The sequence below is a fragment of the Micromesistius poutassou genome (assembly GCF_964030765.1).
Source record: "Micromesistius poutassou genome assembly, chromosome: 5".
NCBI lineage: Eukaryota > Metazoa > Chordata > Actinopteri > Gadiformes > Gadidae > Micromesistius > Micromesistius poutassou.
Window position 1 is genome coordinate 4,312,859 of NC_140275.1, and position 21,922 is coordinate 4,334,780.

Consider the following 21,922-nt stretch of genomic DNA (forward strand, 5'->3'; position numbering starts at 1 on the left):
TTATGCGCCATAATACCAACAGCAGAACGGTTATCCAAATAACAAAGAACACTTGCGTTACAGTGTGTGTATTCACACACACTGCTCTCGCACGGTTCTAGCTCATTGTCTCATTGGCGGGCCAAATTCTCTGGGCGGGCCAAGCAGAGAAAGGGGAGGTAATCTGGCCCCATATGACAACATATGGGGCCAGATCCCAAATCGACACGTTTGAGCTTTCATTTTTTCAAAGGCAGAGCAAGATACCTACTGCTCGTTTTACACCTAACGCAATTTTTAGCTACTGGGGGACCATAGGGAGGCTAGGGGAACTCATATTAATGTTAGAAAACCTCATAAAGTGAAAATTTCATGCCATGGGACCTTTAAGATCTTTTTTTTGTTAATATTATTTGCAACGCTGGAATACGCTCAGCTTGGATCTGGTTATCCACGAACAAACTTTCATGACGGTGTGTCAAAGGCTGAGTTAAGCGTCTCGTTTGTTCGTTACATAGCTTGTTCAAAGTTTTCATTTTTTTTTTCCATTTGATTGTGGCAGGTAGTGAAGGCAGGTATGATAAATCAAATTGAAACAAATATATGTATTGTATATATTATATATGTATCATTTTCAGTAAAAGACCACCCCCCCCTAACCCCACCAAACATCATAAAAAAACTTAAAAGTTTCAAATAATTTAGCATCTCACTTAAATAAATCCTCTCACAAATTATAAAACTAACTACAGATCGTACAAAAATAACTACAAAAACCCGACCAATCACAGCTCTGTGCTGGGGTCCCGGGGCCTGTGGTCCTCCTCGCTGCGAGGGACGTGGAAGGAGACGTAAGGACACCAGCGGCTGTTCAGACACACCAGCCTCTCCAACGTGGCAGAGTTGACCACGTCAAAGCCCGCCGCGCCCCCAAACGTGCTCGGCTTCCAGTACACCGGCGAGCAGATGGGGTTCCCCAGGAGCCCCTTGAGGGAGAACGGGGCCCCCATCTCCACCATGCTCTCGCCGAAGATGGCGCTGTGGCGCGTCCGCTCCAGCAGCAGGCCCGGGTAGAACTCCAGGGCGTCGATGTCGCCGTACAGCTCCTCCAGCTGTCTCGCCATCTCCGGGTCATCTGTGGGCTCAGTTTGGTTTGTTCAGAAGCCTCAAAGAGCATCACCAAAGACCTCACACTTTCTTTGGCTCTTCTGTTCTTCATATCAACAAGAATGAATGAATCAAGTTGATGAATCGAGTTTCCACCTGCTATATATTATTGCTAAAGACACCAGCACTGCTCTGGCAATGCTGTAGAATAGAATAAGTATGTCTATGTAGAATGAAGGAACATTTCTGGCCCCCCAGTCTGGGCTAGAAATGTGCTTTTGTGTGTATTTTTGCACATAGTGCATACTTCTGAAACAGTGACGGCTGCTCATCTTTCAAAAAGGGGAAGCTCATTTTCGGCCTACATCATATAAATTGTCAATTTATGTATATGTTAATTATCCTCTCTGTTCCTTTTCAAGGAAATGCTTCATCTTCAATCATACCAACTAGCTGTCTTTTCCAGTGACTTGACCAGTGTCCTCTCAATGGCCAGCAGAGCTAGGCTGCTTAAACAGCCTTGGCCCTTTGTGTATGGGTGTAGGACTTGAGCAGCTCCTTTATACACCTGCAGATGTAGCTCCAATTGTTGCCACTAACGAGAACAGTTTGTAAAGCTGAGGCATTGCACTGTCCAACTCCATGTCTTTAAGGAACACCAAGAAATCACACAGCTTTCCCCTGTCACCCTGCAAGTCCTGATCTGAATACAGGACTTTTCAGTTCAGACCTCAGGCTCAGTGATGGCCAACTACCAAAACGATATTAAACTTGAACAAGCAAATATTGGGATTATGTTAAACTGAAGCAAGGAATAGTGTGTATAAGTGTATGAAATGTACGATGAAAATTGTGTAGCAATTTCGCCAAGCAAATATCAAGAAATAGGTAATAGATAATAGAATAATAGACGAATAATAGAAGAGAGCTCCGGCAAAGTTTTATAGTTCAAAATCTCTGTCAATCAAATGGCAACTCAGTCTTTCGCAGACCCTCCAATCATCACGCAAAAGCCCAGCATCCAGGCCAGCCCACTCCTCCATTCACCCTCAGAGACACTGAGCGTCCGTGGGAGGGACATAATCGCAGCATTATCCAATGGCCGTTGACTTTCGACGCACTGAAAAAAGCTGTTCTATGCAGCCCCATTGAAGTGGATGGATGCTGAGCTTCCACAGGCAAATGCACTGTGATGCTACGGGAGTGTATGAGAAGGAAATCGAGTCAGTCAACCTGCAATAAGCAGGTCGACTGACTCAAACTTTGAGATGGTATTTTTAGTCAATGAAATGTTAACACAACAGTATATATTTAACCATTTAATTTTTTTTAATTTTAGGGGAAGCTGAGCTTCCCTTGCAGTCTTAGAGAAATCGCCACTGTTCTGAAAAAAAAAGAACATCAATAATGCTTACCGGTGAATTCATAGAAAGAAGTGTACGGCTTGAGTTCAAACTTCTTGCGGTACTCGTTAAACGGTTGCACACGCAGCTCTCTGGACTCTTTGATGACCAGCTCCACGACCTCCTGGAGCCGGGCATGGACGTTCCCCCCGCCCCCGATCTGAGACACAAAGGTTCACCATCACTGGACTCTGAAGCTCATGGTTACACAGGAATACACGTCATATGAAACACATTCAAAATACAATACTGAAGAATATACTGAAAAGAACGCTGAATATAATTCTGAATAATATACTGAATAAAATAATTATATACGGAATGAATACTGATTAATATACAGAATAGAATAATTAATAATTATTCTATTCTCAGAATAGAATAGAATAATTAATAATTATTCTATTCTCTAATAATAATTAATAATATACAGAATGAATACTGATACAGGCACCTGTCCGGCCTGCTGTCTGGCGAAGGAGTCCACCAGCTTCTCAACCCCAAAGTGTAAAAGGACTGATGTGTTGAACAGGAAGTTGGGGTAGGTGATGTCCTGTCCATCCACCAAGAAGCTGTCAGGCATGAGAGGGTGCCAGTGGTACAGGTGGTTGAACTCCAGAGAGATGCGGTTGCTGTACTGGAACTGGTCGCTGAAGATCAGGGTCGGGTCGAACTTGAGCTGCAGCAGGTAGCCGCTGAGCTGCTGCACGTACTCCTCGATCACGATGCGAATCGTCTCGCCTGGGGCACGTACACACACACACACACACACACACACACACACACACACACACACACACACACACACACACACACACTGTGACACGAAGGCCATGCCACTAGTTGCAGGCTAAGACAGTATATCCATGCATTTACTTATCCTTCCCTTCTGTTATTGTGGTGAGTGCACGCACTACAATACAACTTCCCTTCAAGCTCATAACCTTACACAAATCCCCTGCAGGTAAATAGCAACAAGTCGACTCACACAAATGGTACTGTTTATTTGATATTGGTTTATGGTTTATTGGTTCCTTTGATACTTATCATGCTTCTTCACTCATTCCAAGTGGCAACCAGAGTGTTTTGCTTAAGCCTGCTTTAAATAGTCACTCCTTTTTTTTTTGGAAATAAAAGCACCTCAAATATTTTGCAACTTAAGCCATCTCATAATCCTTTTTTAAGTCAATGAACCCGACCCTTTGTAACACACACACACACACACACACACACACCATATTTCACAAATGTTACATTTTGTGAAATACATTACATTTCACAACGTGTGACAGTGAAGATACTTTTTTTCAGCTTGGACAGATCCGAATGCAAAAGCAGCAGAAGCCAATGTTACACTACACTATTACATTGCAATAACGAAGACTGAAACAAGACCTAACGTCGGAGTGTACTCCATTTACGATGCAACTGCCTGAACTCAGGTACGGTCACGTGAATAGCACGTTGCCGTCAATCACATGACGTAGCAGTGGCAAATGTAACATCCCCTTACAGAACTCAGGAGTGATACTCAGCCACCGAGTCACGCGTGTTGGGGCCGAGCTGGGCCTCAGCCACAGCAACCACTGGCCTGTCGGACTGGGAGGAGGAGAAACAACTGGCCTGTCGGACTGGGAGGAGGAGAAACCACTGGCCTGTCGGACTGGGCCGGAGGAGAAACCACTGGCCTGTCAGACTGGGCCGGAGGAGCTGGGATTGGTGCAGCCTCCAACCATGCAGCCGGCAGAACTCTAGCAGCGGGCACACCCAGGTCTGGGTCTGGGGGGTGTGTACCTTGCACAGGCGGCTTGCACGCCAGGATGTGGCGTCGGCCAAAACAACTGAGGCTTATTGTTCCGAGCCTATCCAGAGGCAGCTGGACCTCCAGCATGAGGGAGGCTGGAGAGACTCCTGTGGTTGCATGTCGGGCAGCCCGGTAATGGAGCAGCGTTTGGAGCAGGCTGGTGGTGAGTGTGCACCCTTGTGCCATGCGCCCTTTTGATGCCTGATGCCCTTCTTCAATGACTGGTTCAGCCGTGCCACCCCCCCCATTCACAGCCGGGTTGTAGAACGCTGTGCGAATGTGGCATATCCCTCTCCCCTCCAGATAGGAAGACGGTTCATGGGAGACCATCTGGGGAGCGTTGTCGGTCGTGATCCTCTTGATCCCAATGCGCAAACAGGGAGTGGAGAATGTGGACTGCAGCTTGCCACAGATGTGGAGCTGTAGGAGCTCCAAGGGTCAGAACAGCCAGGCCAGCGGCTGCATGGTGGGGCTGGGGCCCTGGTCTTATCGCTAAGGAGGCAAGCAGTGCAGTCCTTGACCAGGGCCTCGATTTCGATACTGGCCACCACACCACGTGGAGACACCGCTGTTTGATGTTGAATATGCCCTCCACAGTGCAGAGCCGCCAGCGATGCAGATGTCTTTCCAACAGGACAGTTTGTCCCTGACCCTGAAGTAGGGAGCATCTCATCTGGTACCCTCGCCGTCTGATGTAGGTCAGAGTGTAGAGAGGGTGGGGTCGCCAGCGGAGGTCTCCTGGAGCTCCCTCAGCGACTCTGTCTCCTGGAGGGGTGGGTGAGGGAGCTGAACGAGGTGGTGCTCGGCCCGGTCCTTCCCGGGGCCCTTTGCTTTGTCTCCCTCTACCTGTCTCTCCCTCTCTACCTGTCTCTCCCTCTACCTGTCTCCCTCTCTAGGTCCGTCCAGGTAGCTGCAGCTGACATAAATCACATAATCTGGACAGGCCTATAAAGCCAAGTGGAGGAAGCACATGGGGCTGATAGCTGGTGTGGAACCAGATCTGTTGGTTTTCTTTGTCATATTGTGAAGGGAAGGAGCTCCGGAGTCCTGTTATCTTTATTTCTACGTTTAGACTTTAGTTTGGGGTTGATCGTTTGGGAGATCCACTGGATCCTACAGTTCAGTGTCTCTCCCTCTCATGCTTTGTTTGCCGGATCTCACAGCCACAGTTTGGTACGCTAGGTAAACATGAGGGTTGTTGTTTAATTCACCATGTTTTCAATGAGTTTTACAATGCTGGGGCCTTATGAAGGAGCCTTTTTAGGGGCAGAAACATAGTGCAAACTAGAACCCTCATTGTTTCTGATCCATACAACACAGGTACCTGAGAATAGTAAAGGGATTAACGTATTTAAAGTCAACGACTACATTGTTAAATATATATATATATATATATATATATATATATATATTCACCCCTCACTGTCTCTCTGTTATCGTTATATATACTCCTCACTGTCTGTGTTATCGTTATATATACTCCTCACTGTCTGTGTTATCGTTATTTATAAAACGGGGGGCCTAAATCAAGCGATCTGATTGGTTCCCTTCCCAACCGTTGTATATTGAGCGTATACACACAGCTATGACGCCCGTTCAGTTTACAGTTGTTCAGAGTTCAGTATCACTCCGTGCCTAACTCTAACTGTTGTTTATGTATATATAAAAGCGATAGCGTAGTTCACTGAAGCCTAAAAAACATGTTGATTGCTGGAGAGGGTGGAAATGTTGTAAAGCAATAGGCACACGGTCGGCAATTTAGCCTACTATCGAGTTCGAGTGAACTCGATAGAAGGCTAAATTGCCGGCGAACCAAGCTACCGTCTTTAGCCTAGCCTTCTCTCTGAAGGACGCTACAGTGTGTTGCATAGCAACCGCCGTACACTTTGCCGGCAGCCAGGAGGAACTACTTTTTTGTATTCGTTAAAAAAAATGCTTTTCCGACTTTCTAGCTTTTTCAAAATTGAGGGTGTCTATGACTTTCATTTCGCCATATTTACGTAACCGTTTTATAAAAGCGGTCCTTGCCGCCCCTCCGCTGTGCGTCGGGACGGACAACGCCCCTTAACTGTGGTATAATGAGCGTATACCCAAAGTCCTTCTAGGCAAGTCCTCTCACTCGCGGCCATTTTGGCCACGCCTTTCGGGCAGCTATTTGGTCTTAACAAGACCAGGGCCCTATCTAATGAATAGGGAGAGAGCTGTATCTCCATTTTCCGAGATCTAAGGGGCATAAAAAACACATGTTTGGAATCACGATGAAAAACAGACTAAAATCGCTGAAAGGGTTTGGTGGTTTTGTATCAAATTAACGTTTTAAAAGCCCTTTTTCTTACAGGTAATCTTGGACTGCGCATGCACAATGCTTCACGACACAGTTTTCATTTACGGCATAACACCGGCACTGCACTGACAGCAAGTTAGCTTTAAAAGTTAGCTTTTGCTGCTGAGCCAACAAGATAACAGGTAGTCAAAGTTTTCCAGTCGATGCTGCTTGTGCCGCTCCAGCTGCTGGTTCTTCCCTCCTGATTGAAAATAATAAATGTCGCAAAAAGCGTGACCGTGTAGGACCTGCAAAATGATTGGAGCAACGGCACCGGAGGAGGCGGGACATGTGCAAACAACTGCCATCTTGGCGTTACGAAGTTTCCCCATGCATTTCAATGGGTGATTTTTTCAGTGATGTGTCTCCTCCTTCTATAGTGTCTCTGGTATACCACAGCCTGTCGTGATCTATTGCTTAAATATATACTCCTCACTGTCTGTGTTATCGTTATATATACTCCTCACTGTCTGTGTTATCGTTATATATACTCCTCACTGTCTGTGTTATCGTTATATATACTCCTCACTGTCTGTGTTATCGTTATATATACTCCTCACTGTGTTATCGTTATATATACTCCTCACTGTGTTATTGTTATATATACTCCTCACTGTCTGTCTGTTATCGTTATATATACTCCTCACTGTCTGTGTTATCGTTATATATACTCCTCACTGTCTGTGTTATCGTTATATATACTCCTCACTGTGTTATCGTTATATATACTCCTCACTGTCTCTCTGTTATTGTTATATATACTCCTCACTGTCTGTGTTATCGTTATATATACTCCTCACTGTCTGTGTTATCGTTATATATACTCCTCACTGTGTTATCGTTGACTTGCACTGGTTCCGTTTCCTGCCGTAGCACACAGGTGAAATCAGGGTTATCTTATGTTATGTGGGCAGGATGAAGAAGTACCGATGACGATGAGTCTGGTGGTCTGGAAGAGCTGCTCGTCTCCCCAGGTGGGGTGCACCTCCTTCAGCACGTCACACACCCGGTTGTGCTCCCGCAGCCACAGAGTGGAGTACAGGCTGAGGCCGGGCAGCAGGCCGAACACCTCCTGGCCCAGGGCCAGGCGCTGGCCGGCGGGCACGCTGCTGGGGTAGCTCATGGCAACCGGGACCTCCTCGGTGGTCGGGGGGAACATCTCCCCGTCGATCACCTGAACGGGAAGGCTTTATGAGTTCAAGTTAGCCGAGGCAACATGGAGGAACCAGAGGGAGCTAGATCTTGAAAGTATCCGACTGAAAATATCCCACCCCTGGCTTCAAGCTCCCTCCAAACCACTCCCCCAAAACACGTGACTGGCTCGCTGTCTTTAGCCACCGGTCTGTGCAGGTCTGTGCCCGTGCACACATTAGTGCACGGGCACAGGTGGTTTCAGGTAGTCGCTCAGGTGTGCCATCATTTCACTTTGCCCAAATTAAATGATTGGATGGTATGGAAGTATATCTGTCAAGCAAGGAGAGCGAGCGGGAATAAAAGAGCGTCACTCGTTGGATACCTGACTCTGATGCGGGAAGGCATGTGCAGAGCAGGTTTTAGCAAAGGCCGAATTCTGCGACCAACCGAAAAGTGTGGCACTGTTGCCAATTTTCTGCAACATGCACAAGTTTGAAGCGTAGACAGGCATGAAGACGTTCACGTGCGGAAACATGCACAAGCTTAAAACGTAACGTTTGTATCGTCATCGATCAGTCAGAATGGGTGCGCTTGTTTTGTGACACCGGGCGCACGTTGAATGGCTGAAGTAAAACGGTTGATATGCATGTGGTGGCATAACGAGAGTGCAACGAGCGCGCAGAGCTGACAGTATTGCACACTGAGTGGCATGATACAGATATGCGCTTCTTTCCGAGGCACGCCATGCTCCTACTGGAACTACAGGCTGCTGCCGCTTCAGTGGCCACTCAGTGCGCAATACTGTGGGCTCTGCGCTCTCGTTGCGCTCTCGTTGCGCTCTCATTCCAGTGGGCAGCGGCCTTCAGATCGCCCCAGCATCACACCAAACGTAGGCAAAGGGACCTCGGATCGCCCCAAATTGGTGTCCTAATAAATGGGGCTCTTAACCCACTACATCACCCTTACATTGCATGCAAAACCAGCCAAGTCACTGCAATTACACACACACACACACACACACACACACACACTCACTTCACATACAGGCATTGGTTCATCGTTTATTTAATAAACGGCAGTAAAAAACAGTGTGCATTATAACAAAAACATAAGATCCCCCCCCTTACCTTGTTATTAAGTGTGCTTAATAAATGCATTTGATTTGATTAGCATTTTACAGACCCATACAATGGATAGGGCATCTGGTACGGTCCACCACCGTTGCTTCTTTCCCCATAAAAAGCTACAGTCACTGGTCAGCGTTTAATGACGTTGATTTACCTTAGAGCATTTGCTATTAAAGGCTACTGTGTAAAATGCTGTTTAGAATTAACGTTTGTATCGAGAAAAAGCCGTGGCCGTCGCTCTCCTTGCTTGACCGCGATCTAGCATCTAGGATTATTATTATTATTTGGTTTATTGATTGCTGTCGGGATATAAGATAATTTAAACTATTATTACAACAGTATCTATTATTGTTTTTTCAATTATTATTAATTATGTATTTTATCTTTTTTAATGTGGTTTTTATTCTATTATGCCGCTTTTCCACCGCCAGTACCAACTCGACTCGACTCAACTCGGTTTGGTTGCGTTTCCATCTAAAAAAGTACCTCTTCAATGTGGGCGGGTCGTAGAAAAGAACCTCTCCACCATGGGCGGGTCGTCATTAGGTTTTAATCACGGGAGACGCGATTCCCGGGAAATCTGAATCTGATCAAGACTATTTCCTGATTCCCGGGAAAGGTTATGATGGGAAATAAAATAAAATAAAAAGCGCAATGACTGCGCGTCTATTGTTGTCATACGGTAACGTTGATAGAGGCGAAACTCGAGCCCTAGGAAAGGAACGACACTGAAACGAAACAGCGAAACGCTGATCCTCCGGAGCCGGTCCGTGGACTCCAGCCACGCCGGACACACACAACCACGCCGGACACACATAACGACGCGCAGCCTAACTCTAGCCCCGGGAAAGGAGCGACACACACGGCGAAACGCTGATCAGTGTCCCCCTCGGGAGCGGGTTCGTGGACTCCAACCACGCCGGACACAACTTAACTTTGAGTGATTATTCCCATTGACAGCCGCTGGCCAATCAGTTACCAGCAGCCTGTTTACGTCACACAAAAGTACCTACTCCGCTCGCTTGGAACCTCGACGGAGGTAGTACTAAAAAAAAGTACCCGGTACTAGGTACCAGGTACTTTTTTTGCCAATGGAAACGCAAAAAAGGCGTGGCGAGTCGAGTCGAGTCGAGCTGGTACTGGCGGTGGAAAAGCGGCATTACTGATTTGTACTTTCTGCCAAGACACACTTATTTGCTGTCTGGGATTTAAGACCATTTTATCTTGTCTTATCTGTTGGATTAATAAATATAAAATTCCTTGGCTGAATCACACTCACACTCACATCGTTCTTTAACCATTCCACATTATTTTATTACCTTGAATCCTTATCTTCGCACAGAATCAGGGCTGGAACATTTAAAGTAAATGTTCTAGCGCTGTTTATTTGGTTAAAAGCCAAAATGTATAATGTTCCTAACGATGAATGTTCTCCGTGAGCATACCATGAAATTGCATTTATATCTTGCTTTTCGAGACACCCAAAGCACTCTGAATAAGTGTATGTGTGTGTGTGTGTGTGTGTGTGTGTGTGTGTGTGTGGTGAGGGTGGGGCTGACATTTAAAATAAGATGAGAATAAGAATAAGGTGAGAATACACAAGACATCAATCTCATTAGAACAGAGAAAACACTGGAGCGTCAGACCTCTATGTTGGGCCCCTACTGCAACAACCCTTGTGAATAGTCCTAAAGATGTGTCTCTACGTATCCTGTAGCCTTCAGGGCTAGCCGGGCAGAGCACCTGATATCTCAGCTTCCCGTCCTGGTGCAGGCGGAGCTGCAGCTGGCGCTCCAGGTTGTCTCCGTAAATGTGGCCCGCGTCCACCTGGTCCCCAAGAGAGAGACAGCATTAGGGCCTCCGGAGAAATATTCTGAACTACAGCCAGTAAGTCAAAGACATATTATTGCACATCCGATGAAGTTAAAGAAATATCATGTGAAAATTCAACACCAACACCCTATTCTGAGTGATTCTATTGAAATGAAGCGACTGTAAAGATTATTATGTACTTGTGTACTACTTTAAACGCTGGTCCTACCCCGTGGGACAGGGCCCGGGTAAACGCTGGACCTACCCCGTGGGACAGGGCCCGGGTAAACGCTGGACCTACCCCGTGGGACAGGGCCCGGGTAAACGCTGGACCTACCCCGTGGGACAGGGCCCGGGTAAACGCTGGACCTACCCCGTGGGACAGGGCCCGGGTAAACGCTGGACCTACCCCGTGGGACAGGGCCCGGGTAAACGCTGGACCTACCCCGTGGGACAGGGCCCGGGTAAACGCTGGACCCATCCGGTGGTGGGTCTTGAAGAACTGGTGGGTGAAATGTTGGGCGAAGAAAGCGAACATCAGATTGGCTCCCTGAGGGTCCGGCCGGAACTTCTTTCTGATCAGGAAGCGCGTCACCAGCTCCCGGGGGTCCGGGAGCACGGCTCTCCCTGAAACACAAACACAACGGGTGTAAAACAAGAACCAATGTTTGGTGTAAGTTGTTGTTAAGGACGAGGGCAGCAGTGAAGTTACCCTTGGTGCCCATGGGCGTGGGGCAGTCCTCAGGCACAGGGGGCAGTATGCGGGTGTAGTAACTGAGGTTGTAGTACGACTCCCAGCTCAGGTATCCATACTGGGAGTTGAAGGTTGGCGGACTGGGAATAAAGTTGGATCTGACTTTTGAAAGGATAAAATGAAAATAATGATCATTTTCAGAATCTTATCTGTGATCTCCTATGATGTATTCTGTAATATCCAATGTGTCTTCAAGTCTCCTTCCTCCAATGACAGGACCGACGACCACACTTCCATAATGCTGTCATGTCTATATATATAAATAAAAGGAATATATTTACAAATATATAAATATATTCCTTTCACTGGGATATTGTCTCCGTTTAGCTAGTACTAGTATTCATATTCATTTTATTTTTGATATTTCTCTATGAGTTTACTCATGTGTCTGTTCGTAATATGCCAGATACATCCTTTATGAGGGTTTGTACACAGGTTTATTCTGTTTTCTCCCCAAACAGGAATCAGAAACGCCCTTTAGTCCTATAGTGGCTGGTCGTTTGTAAACCTAGCCCTTATTCTTATCTTAACCTGCATCTGAACCCGCAGAGAGAGAGAGAGAGAGAGAGAGAGGGAGGGAGAGAGAGAGACAGAGAGAGATCCTTGACCCCCCCAACCCCTCACATGTTGGGGCTTGAATCTTCAACTCTTCATAATACATTCCTCTCTCCTCAGACTGAACGTGTAGCAGGGTTCATCCTCTTGGTACCAGGGGAGATATCTGAGCATCAGGTAACATCGTCTGCACTGGTGGAATGCGTGTCGCCCCCAGGGAAGAGGCTAATACCGGACGTCCATCACACTGCCCAACACTGGATACATTTCACAGGCAACTCGGAAGATATGATCGCAGAATAACAGAATGTGCCTGAAGAATTATACACGGGCACCGTGTGAAAACGGGCTCTGAGATACTGTTGGATTACCTCATGTTCACGTTCATGTATTCATTCATCCCTCAATGTATCCAACTGTAGCTGTGGGGGATAGTACACACTAGAGGTACCACCACCACCTCCATTCTGCTATTAGCAATTAACTTATAGTCGATTACATTAGATAACAATATATTACATTAAATGACATTAGATAACCCAGCTACACACACACACACACACACACACACACACTGACTTTGTTAAGCACTTTGAGTGCCTTGAAAAGCGCTATATTAACCCAAATAATAATATATTATTAATAGCCTTAATAACATTCTATTACATAAGAGGGGTATTTTGCGTAGATGTTGGGCCGGGCTATGAGCCCTGGTAGCTGCGCCTGGCCGAGGGACGGGGACGTCTGCGGTGATACCGAACGCACATGAGCAGGAAGTGGGAGCAGGAAAGGGCCACTATAATCACTACTGCAGCTGCTACCACCGCTTAGAAAATACAAACATGTATAGAATGAGGAGAGTCTGGTGCAGAGGAACATGGTTGGGTAGGTGGTCCCAGAAGATTCGCAGGCTGAGATATTACAATGCCCCTCTGCTGAACAGTGGAAGGATGAGCTCATTTCGGAGAATAGGGGGTGTCGGTGCCAAGTTGTGGTGAGCTATACAGACGGTGCCAACATGGCAGTCCCGCCCTCCTATTGGGAGGACAAAATGTACCCTGTTTGACTTGTTCTCAGGTTCAATGAAACACCTTTAAGGCCTTTACCTTTAACAACTGACTGTAGGAACCACAGGAGGATATGTTTCTTCTTTCTGTGCATTGTTTAGTTGACTTTTCTTTAGGTTTGTTTTGTTGTTTTTGCAATAGTGGATTATGTGACTTCTTCCTCAGCGACTTTAAGAGTTAGCGATTCTTGTACTGTAATGTTCTTCTTGTTGTTCGCTGAGCTACATCCCTACAACAGTGTTCACTTGATCAAGCACATGTAAAGATTTATAATATATATAAATACATTTTCAAACTTGTATTATACATGGGGTAGCATGACCTTGACCTTGACCCCTGACAACAAGAAAGACTGTACATTTGCATATTATTACATTGGATACGGACGTGTTTTGACAGTGTTAATGACTGATAACTGTCGTTATGATCCGGTTATTATATTTTTGTATAGTGATGAGCGTAGGCAGGTGCACAGTACCTTGTGTAAGAACCTATGACCAACACCGAGCCCACGAACGCTCTGCACATCTTACACAACGCATGACCTCAGCGTAACCCTGCGCTGCAGAAGCAACATGCAAAGTATCTTCTGCTCCCCCTCAGCGCATTAACACAACATCGCCTCAGCCAGACTGCCAGTATGGCCATTCTAAATATTTACTGGCTAGAGCATAACAGACTGAATGGTACGGGATGCGAGCTACAAGCATGTCATCTTGATTTATCTCCTCCAGCCGAGCTCCATCGGTTATGTTTAAAAAGAGCAATGTTTAAAAGGACATTCACTGTTATTAAAGACTCTTAAAGACTAATAAAGATCCGAAACACATGAGCATGGTAAACATCAAAGTCGGACATAATGTTTTTCAACTTCCAAAACGTGTCACTTCCTGTCTGTATTATGTGCATAATTGATGGATATTGTGAAACATAACCACATGCTTATAGCATACCGGTGAGGACCACCCTCATGAGGACATTGCGCAGGAAGCTGCTGTTGATCAGGTCCCACAGCCAGTGGAAGTGTGTGAGGAGGTAGTGGACGGTGTCTGGACTGGGCTTGAGCAGATGGTGAATTCTTGTCCAGAACTCAGCTACACAAACCCACAAAGGAAGGACAAAACACACACATTTCAGATGATAGATCGATTTTTTGAAGATTTAAGTTAAAATGCTATCGCGAAGACTGGTGGGCGACAAGAAATAGATATATTGTATATTGTATCGTATCCTATCTTATAATCTTTCCCCACAATGCATTATAACTTCAGTTGGTTCTCATCCACTTTGGCCACAGCGTCCAGGCAAGCAAGGTTATTACCATTTTTACCTTGATTTAACATTTTTCATCTTTGTTTGTCATATGAAAATACAAACAACAATACTGGTACCTAGTGAGAGAATTTACCATCTTTTCTATCATACTTATTTGAGGGTTGAACATTGTCGATAGGGGAAAGCTTTTCCCTACTTATTCCTTCTGCTCTTTTGTGAGCCAACTGTGGTCTGGAAAGCACACTTGAAAGCTTCGCACTGTTGTTGTTGGCATTTGTCGTGACAGATGCCAATGTGAGAAGATATTCCATGAGAAGATATTCCATGTTTCACCATTCCCTCTATGGAACCTCCCTGTAGAAACTGTGTCCCACTCTGTGTCCTACTGGACTTCACATTATTTCCAACTGTCTATTTTACTGGTTAGTTTGATCCAAACGAAATGATCCAAATTGCTGCGCAAATGCAAGCAAACCCAGTGCAGGGCTGAAGAAGGAAGTAAGACATGTTTGGACATGTTTGAACACTCAACCCCTCACACACTAAAGAGACCCGGTTATCTCACCCATGCAGAATGCTTGAAATTAGAACAAATGAGAAGGAAATCTGGGTGGTATCAGTAGAAAACACACCAAAATAAACTGCCCATCCTCCCTCCCACGTACAATACATGCGTATTTCTATAGTGCTTCGGGTGAAGCGTGAATCTGCACTGTTGATAAGCAGTCCCCGATGCCTTCCTATGTATCAGCAGCTGCTCATAAGGTCTCTGCCTGCGGCTTGGTCCAGCCAGGGCTGTAGAGCAGACAGGAAATGGAAGCATAGTTTAGATCCACTCACGAACAGTGCAGTTGTCCCCATGGAAGCCGGTGCGCGTGCAGTCACACTCAAAGCGCTCTGCGCCAAATCGCACACAAGTCCCAGAGTTTTCACAGGGATAATGACAACATGGATTCACTGCGGAAAATAGGGAAAGATATTATGGGACACTATTAATGATTTTAAATGAATATCATGAATGAATGAATGAATGAATGTGATCATTATATGGCTACACAAATTGCACATGTAACTGACAACATTCTATAACTGAAACACATTGCAACAGGACCATTCATAGAATCATTTATTTATATATACACTATAGAAGTTGCTGAATATAATAAAGCAAGAAAACTTGGAAAGCCTTGTAGCCCGCATCAGATTCAAGATAATGGAACTGCCCCTGCCTACCTCCAAACCTTGGTCAAACCACACACCCCAGCTCGATCCCTCCGCTCAACTACCTCAGCTGGACATCTGGTACTGCCATCACTAAGAGCAACCAAAGGTCGATCAGCTAAATCACAACTCTTCTCTATCTTGGGACCACAGTGGTGGAACAAACTCCCTGCTGATGTCAGGACCGAGTCGCTCACCAGCTTCCGCAAACGACTCAAAACGACTCAAAACTCAAAACCCACCTGTTCAGTCCCTTATTTGTCTGTTGCACTATTGTTTGTTGTACGTCCTGGCACTTGATGAACGCACTTAATGCAGGTTGTATTCATTCATTGTACTTAATTGTGTAGCATGTACTTAATTGTGTTGTGCATGCATGTTGTGTAGCATGTACTTAGTTGTGTAGCATCTGCAATAGCTAGCTATCACTGCTGTATACAGGGAATGGGGTTAGCCTGGTGATTGTTAGTACTTGCACTTGGTTCTATGAACATCTTTACTGTACCGACGACGATATATTGTTTCACTTCTTATGACAAATGTACTTGTACTCTGCTAAATGCCCTAAATGGAAATGACTACAGACCGATCAAAGCTGTAATAATATAAGAATATTCCCAAAGTCCCAAAGTGCTGTTAAATGTCTGCATCTATACACTGCTTTTATACAACTTCTGTGGACACTCAAAGCTTCTTGACAACAGCTTAAAGTCTTGACACAAGATTAGAAGTATTTCTTCTGCTTTCTGCTTTGCTCATTGAAACCTCGGCCACAATCCCTGTCTTATCAGAACTTATGGACAGAAATGTGATACACGTTCATGACGTTATGGACTCTACATCTCATTCCCTTCCATTACGGCCTTTGGTTGTCCTGTGATTGGAGGAGAGTGAGAGGGGCGGGCGGACGTGTTACCGTGCAGCTGGAGGGGATATGAAGGTTTTATGAATGAGTGGTTTCAATCAGAGACTATAATCACCTCTATTGGAGGGTTAGGGGTTAGGGACACCCATACTCACCCTTAAAATCCAACATTGTTCTTGAGTGTGTGTGTGTGTGTGTGTGTGTGTGTGTGTGTGTGTGTGTGTACATTGTACAAAGTTTTAAGTAAACACACAGTTGATGCCAAATAGGCCTGAACGTTACAGCAACGTATCACATTTTAATATGAAATTGTATATTCCTAGTATAGATATGTCTACCAATAGACATCATTTACCCTTTTAATCTAATTAGGATATGGCATTAAAGCTGCGAGCAGCGTTTCAGGTGCCAAGCCTGAGCCGACCGCCATGCCACGGACACGCCCTTCAACATACAGTCACAAAAACATCAAACCTAACCCTAAACCTACCGACCAATAAACCGTCAAACCTAACCCTAACCCTACCGACCAATAAACCATCAAACCTAACCCTAACCCTACCGACCAATAAACCGTCAAACCTAACCCTAACCCTACCGACCAATAAACCGTCAAACCTAACCCTCACCCTACCGACCAATAAACCATCAAACCTAACCCTAACCCTACCGACCAATAAACCGTCAAACCTAACCCTAACCAGACCATGACGCAGACCATAAACCTAACCCTAACCAGACCATTAAGTTTGATGATGATTGGGGTAAGTTAACCCAGCCTTTTGGCGTTAAGTTAAATTTTGACGATTTTCGACGATTTTTGCATTTTTGGACTGTTGCTATAGCGCCACCTTTATGCAGATTTAGATACAATTTGGACAGTTTCATCTTGACCCATGTGCCTTGGATTATCCCAAGTTTGATGACGATTGGGTTAAGTTAACCCTGCCTTTTGGCGTTAAGTTAATTTTTGACGATTTTCGACGATTTTTAGCCTCTGACGGCCATGTTGTTTTGGCAATCAACTTCATATTAACTGAGCAGTTGAAACTTTGGGCCGCAACAGCCACTGTGTCGGTCCCGCTCAAATCAAAAATTGCGTCTGTGAACTGTGGTGATTTTAGTGACAGGCCACGCTGTGAAATTCCATTCAAAATGGCCAACTTTGACGGCACACCACGGACACGCCCTTCAACATACAGTCACAAATAGTACAGTGTTTATTCAGCAACATTATTCAAGTGTACTGTCCAATTTTGAAGCAGATCCGATCAATTCCCTAGGAGGAGTTCATTCGGGGCATGGGTCCAAGAGGCTTTTCTGTAGGTCTTCGCACGTTATACCGTACGTGCCTACCGAGTTTCATACATATTGGTGAAACGTGGCGCAGGGGCTGCTTTTTAAAGTTCCTGTAGGGGGCGCTACAAACATGACAAACACGGTTTTTGGTATGTGAGCTACAGGCACCAGTCTACACGTGTCCTGTGAATTTAATATTCATAACTATTACGATCTCTGCAGAGTGGAAGTTTGTTCAAATTTGATGATTTTTAGCCTATGGCGGCCATGTTGTTTTGCCAATTGACTTAATTTCACTTGAGCAGTTGGAACTTTGGTCCCCAGCGGCCACTAAGTCAGTCGCGCTCAAATCAAACATTGCGTCTATGAACTGTGGCAATTTTAGTGACAGGCCACGCCCATTTCGATGCCACACCGCATTTGAAAATATGTCGACTTTATCTTGTTCAGAATTTGATTCCGAACAACTTTTCTATTGGAGTCAACATCATAGGAGTCCAACTTGATGTTGATATGAGCAATTAACTATTTTTGCGGTTTAAACCACGCCCATTTTAGAACTCAATGGCTCATGGGTGCTTTAAACGTTATTGTACAGACTAATCTTTAGATCAGATTGAAGATAATGGTCCATAGATGATATGGGCTAAAGGATTTTTGTCAAAGTCAAAAAACCTGGGATCCTTAGGCAATTTACTGTTTTTAACAAAATTCAAAATGGCGGAAAATCTGGGAACCGGAAGTCATAGGTTCTTGAGGCATATCTGTTCAGCATGTGGATATGCATGTGTGAGCAAAGTTTCATGAGTGTTGGTCAAACCGGTTACGCGATATGCTTGTGCAAAGTTTGCATTTTTGGACAGTTGGTATAGCGCCACCTTTAGGCCATTCAGTGTAATATTTGCTGTCTGCTAATTTTGGGTCAACCTCTACAGGTCTAGTAAGTTTCATAAAAAGCGTGCGATCGGTGTAGGCTGTGTAAGTCAAACGTGGCGGAATAAAAATAATGCCACTTACAATAGGTTGCCTCGCACTTTGTGCTTGGCACCTAAATATGATTAAAAAAAACGCTTACCAACAAGTGCGCTCGTTGCTCCGGTCAATAAAGACACGTCCAGCAGCAGCAGGAGAAGAAGAAAAGCAAACGTAGACTTGACACCGGCTGCAAGGCAGAGAGAGAGAGGGGTGAGGAGGTTATCAATAATAGAATCAAAACGATTCAGGTTGAACAAACTCACGTGTTTTGCCTCCAAGCGATGCATCTGCTCCCCTGGCGCTCATCATGTCAGGAGCAATAATCCTTCAATGAGCTGAAACATGGATGCAGGCCTAAGGTGGGTCTGAGAGACACAGAGCGGGCGGGGTCGTCCCTCCCCTCTTTAAGCGCCTTGTGTTTCGGAGCATTTCCCCAGGGATAGTGGTCAGCGTTTGTCGAGCTAATGCCGTTTTAATAAATTCAGAACAATTAAAAACCATGGAACAATTGCCATGGAAGGCGAAATTGGTATACAAAAAAATTTAAGAAAAAAAAAGACATTTGTATTGTATTGATATGCTACAATTCGCATTGCAATTCACATAAGCAATTTGAAGTCCTCTAGCTCTACCTGGTGTTTGAAGATGGAAAGACAAGTGCTGTGTGTTCACCTATGTGACCCCAAATTATTACGTAACCAAAATGAGGGGAATAAATCAAGCTGGATATGCATCGGTATATATGTATATTCAGTTCTTGATGCCTAATTATATAACAATTGTCATTGTAACCTATTCCTGGCCATTATGTAGACTTGTACATTATAGTTTTCTATCAAAATATATTCACAAACAGACAAATAAATCCCCTCTCTGATAAAAAAATTATTGGTATTAGTTTATTATTGCTGTTTTCGTTATTATGATGTATTTATTTATTAAGACTATTGCAGGTTCATGTATTGCTATCTTGTTATTAATCTTTTTTTACGTTAATTACCAGCGACACTGCAATTGTAATGATCACAGCCAATTTCTAAATCATCAGGAAGTTGTATTTATTTATTCTTATTTAATATAAGAGCTTGGCATGGTTTGTGTGTTGTCAAACAACTCTCTCCTACTCTTACGTCACCATTCTAGACGACATGTCAGTAAAGGTTCTCTTGTCTTTGAGATCTCCATGGGTAGAATGTGTATGTGGCCCATTCTTCAATAAAGGCATGATGGTTCTGTTCCAAAGATGCTATCAGTAAGACTTCTCAGGCTTGTTCTCTGTGACGAGTCAGAGTAGGACCACATTACGATGTCTGCCAAGTTCACTCTGTCTGCTGTGTGATCTGGGGAGAGAGAGAGAAAGAGAGAGAGAGAGAGAGAGAGAGAGAGAGAGAGAGAGAGAGACAGAGACAGAGACAGAGACAGAGACAGAGACAGAGACAGAGAGAGAGACTGGGAGAGAGACAGGGAGAGAGAGAGACAGAGAGAGAGAGAGAGACAGAGAGAGAGGGAGAGACACAGAGAGAGCGTGAGAGAGAGACTGAGAGAGGGAGAGAGAGACAGAGAGAGAGAGTGGGAGAGAGAGGATGAGGGAGAGAGGAAGTAAGACAGGGAGGAAGAGAGAGAGAGACAGACAGAGTAGTGTGGTAGTAAAGGTATATAGCTAAGCGATGTTCGTCCATAGTTACAGATACCTATACTTTACTTTCTTTACGATTAATACCTATAAATATATGTATGACGTTTGTGTACATATGTAAACATATGTACACAAACGTTTATGTGTGTGTGTGTGTGTGTGTGTGTGTGTGTGTGTGCGTGTGTTTGTGTGTGTCCTTCAGTGTTCGCGTTTCTCCCAATCTGAACGCTGTGGATTTTGCCACGTGATTGATATTAAAAAGAATGAAGGGCATCAGGAACTAATTATCAAATAATAATTTCCCGCCTTGCAAGAGCCTTAAAGAGGGCTTTGGTCTCCTCGCGACTCAGTCGGTCTGCGGGTTGCCATGGCATTGTTGTTTGTGCACGCGAGGAGGAGGAGAGTGAGGCGGCCGCATGCTTCCTACATCGTACCCGGTAATTGAGATCAGATGCCCCCCCCACCCCCCCACCCCCGTGCGAGGAACAGCTCAGGACCGGGGGGGGGGGGGGGGGGGGTAACCTGGAAGCATTTATTATCTGGAGGAAAGCGTGTTTAGTTTAGCCCTGCTCCCGCCCTTAATGAGCCCCCGAGCCGCGTCCCCCTGATGAATACGGTCGGTGAGAGCGCTGAAGGCTGGTTCCTGGCCTCTTCCTCCGCTCGGGTTTCAGATTAGCAGACTTCCTGTCCAGTTGGGGAACGCACCCGTCCAACTGATGGGTGGGAGAGGGGGGAGGGAGGGGTGAGGGGAGAGGGGGAGTGAGGGGGTCCGGGGGTCTCTACGCACGGCGGTGGGTCCTCGCAGAGGGAGGAGGGTGGGGCCGTTAAAGGATGAGGAGCAGCAGCTCATTGGATGGGGGGTCCTTTTACATTTGTCTCGCGGCCCATCCTGGGGGGTCCTGGATGACTCAGGCCGGGGTGGGGGGGGTTCATACCACCCTGGGTAACGACCCGCTGCAGCATTATGATCCGTTATCTGTTCAGAGCTGTACCGGGCGGGGCCACGTGACCCGGGTCCGTGCTCAGGTCTGCCGCCCAGCCGGCATTCATAGGTAGGGTTATGGATATAGGTAGGGTTATGGATATAGGTAGGGTTATGGATATAGGTGGTGGTTATGGATATAGGTAGGGTTATGGATATAGATAGGGTTATTGATATAGGTAGTGTTATGGATATAGGTAGGGTTATTGATATAGGTGGTGGTTATTGATATAGGTGGTGGTTATGGATATAGGTAGGGTTATTGATATAGGTGGTGGTTATAGATATAGGTAGGGTTATGGATATACGTGGTGGTTATGGATATAAGTAGGATTATGGATATAGGTGGTGGTGGTTATGGATCTAGGTGGTGGTTATGGATTTAGGTGGTGGTTATGAATATAGGTGGGGTTATGGATATAGGAGATGGTTATGAATATAGGTGGTGGTTATGGATATAGGTGGTGGTTATGGATATAGGTTGTGGTTATGAATATAGGTGGTGGTTATGGATATAGGGGGGGTTATTGTGTGACGGTTCCCTGTATATTGTGTATTATAGTACTTTGTCATTGCACTCTTAGGTTCTATGGTTATTGGTTAT

The 21,922-nt window shown here is 45.3% G+C and overlaps 1 protein-coding gene across 1 annotated transcript; it reads right to left on the reverse strand.

Moving 5' to 3' along the window:
• Window positions 1-764: 764 nt before the first annotated feature.
• ptgs1 (prostaglandin-endoperoxide synthase 1) lies at window positions 765-19,009 on the reverse strand (the record flags this gene model as incomplete). The annotated part of the gene is made up of 11 exons (XM_084467617.1): window positions 765-1,114; window positions 2,502-2,649; window positions 2,944-3,230; window positions 7,544-7,790; window positions 10,621-10,704; window positions 11,135-11,316; window positions 11,402-11,545; window positions 14,019-14,159; window positions 15,181-15,297; window positions 18,801-18,887; window positions 18,964-19,009. The coding sequence occupies 11 exons, from the start codon at window positions 19,007-19,009 to the stop codon at window positions 765-767; spliced, it is 1,833 nt and encodes a 610-aa protein (XP_084323743.1).
• Window positions 19,010-21,922: the final 2,913 nt, after the last annotated feature.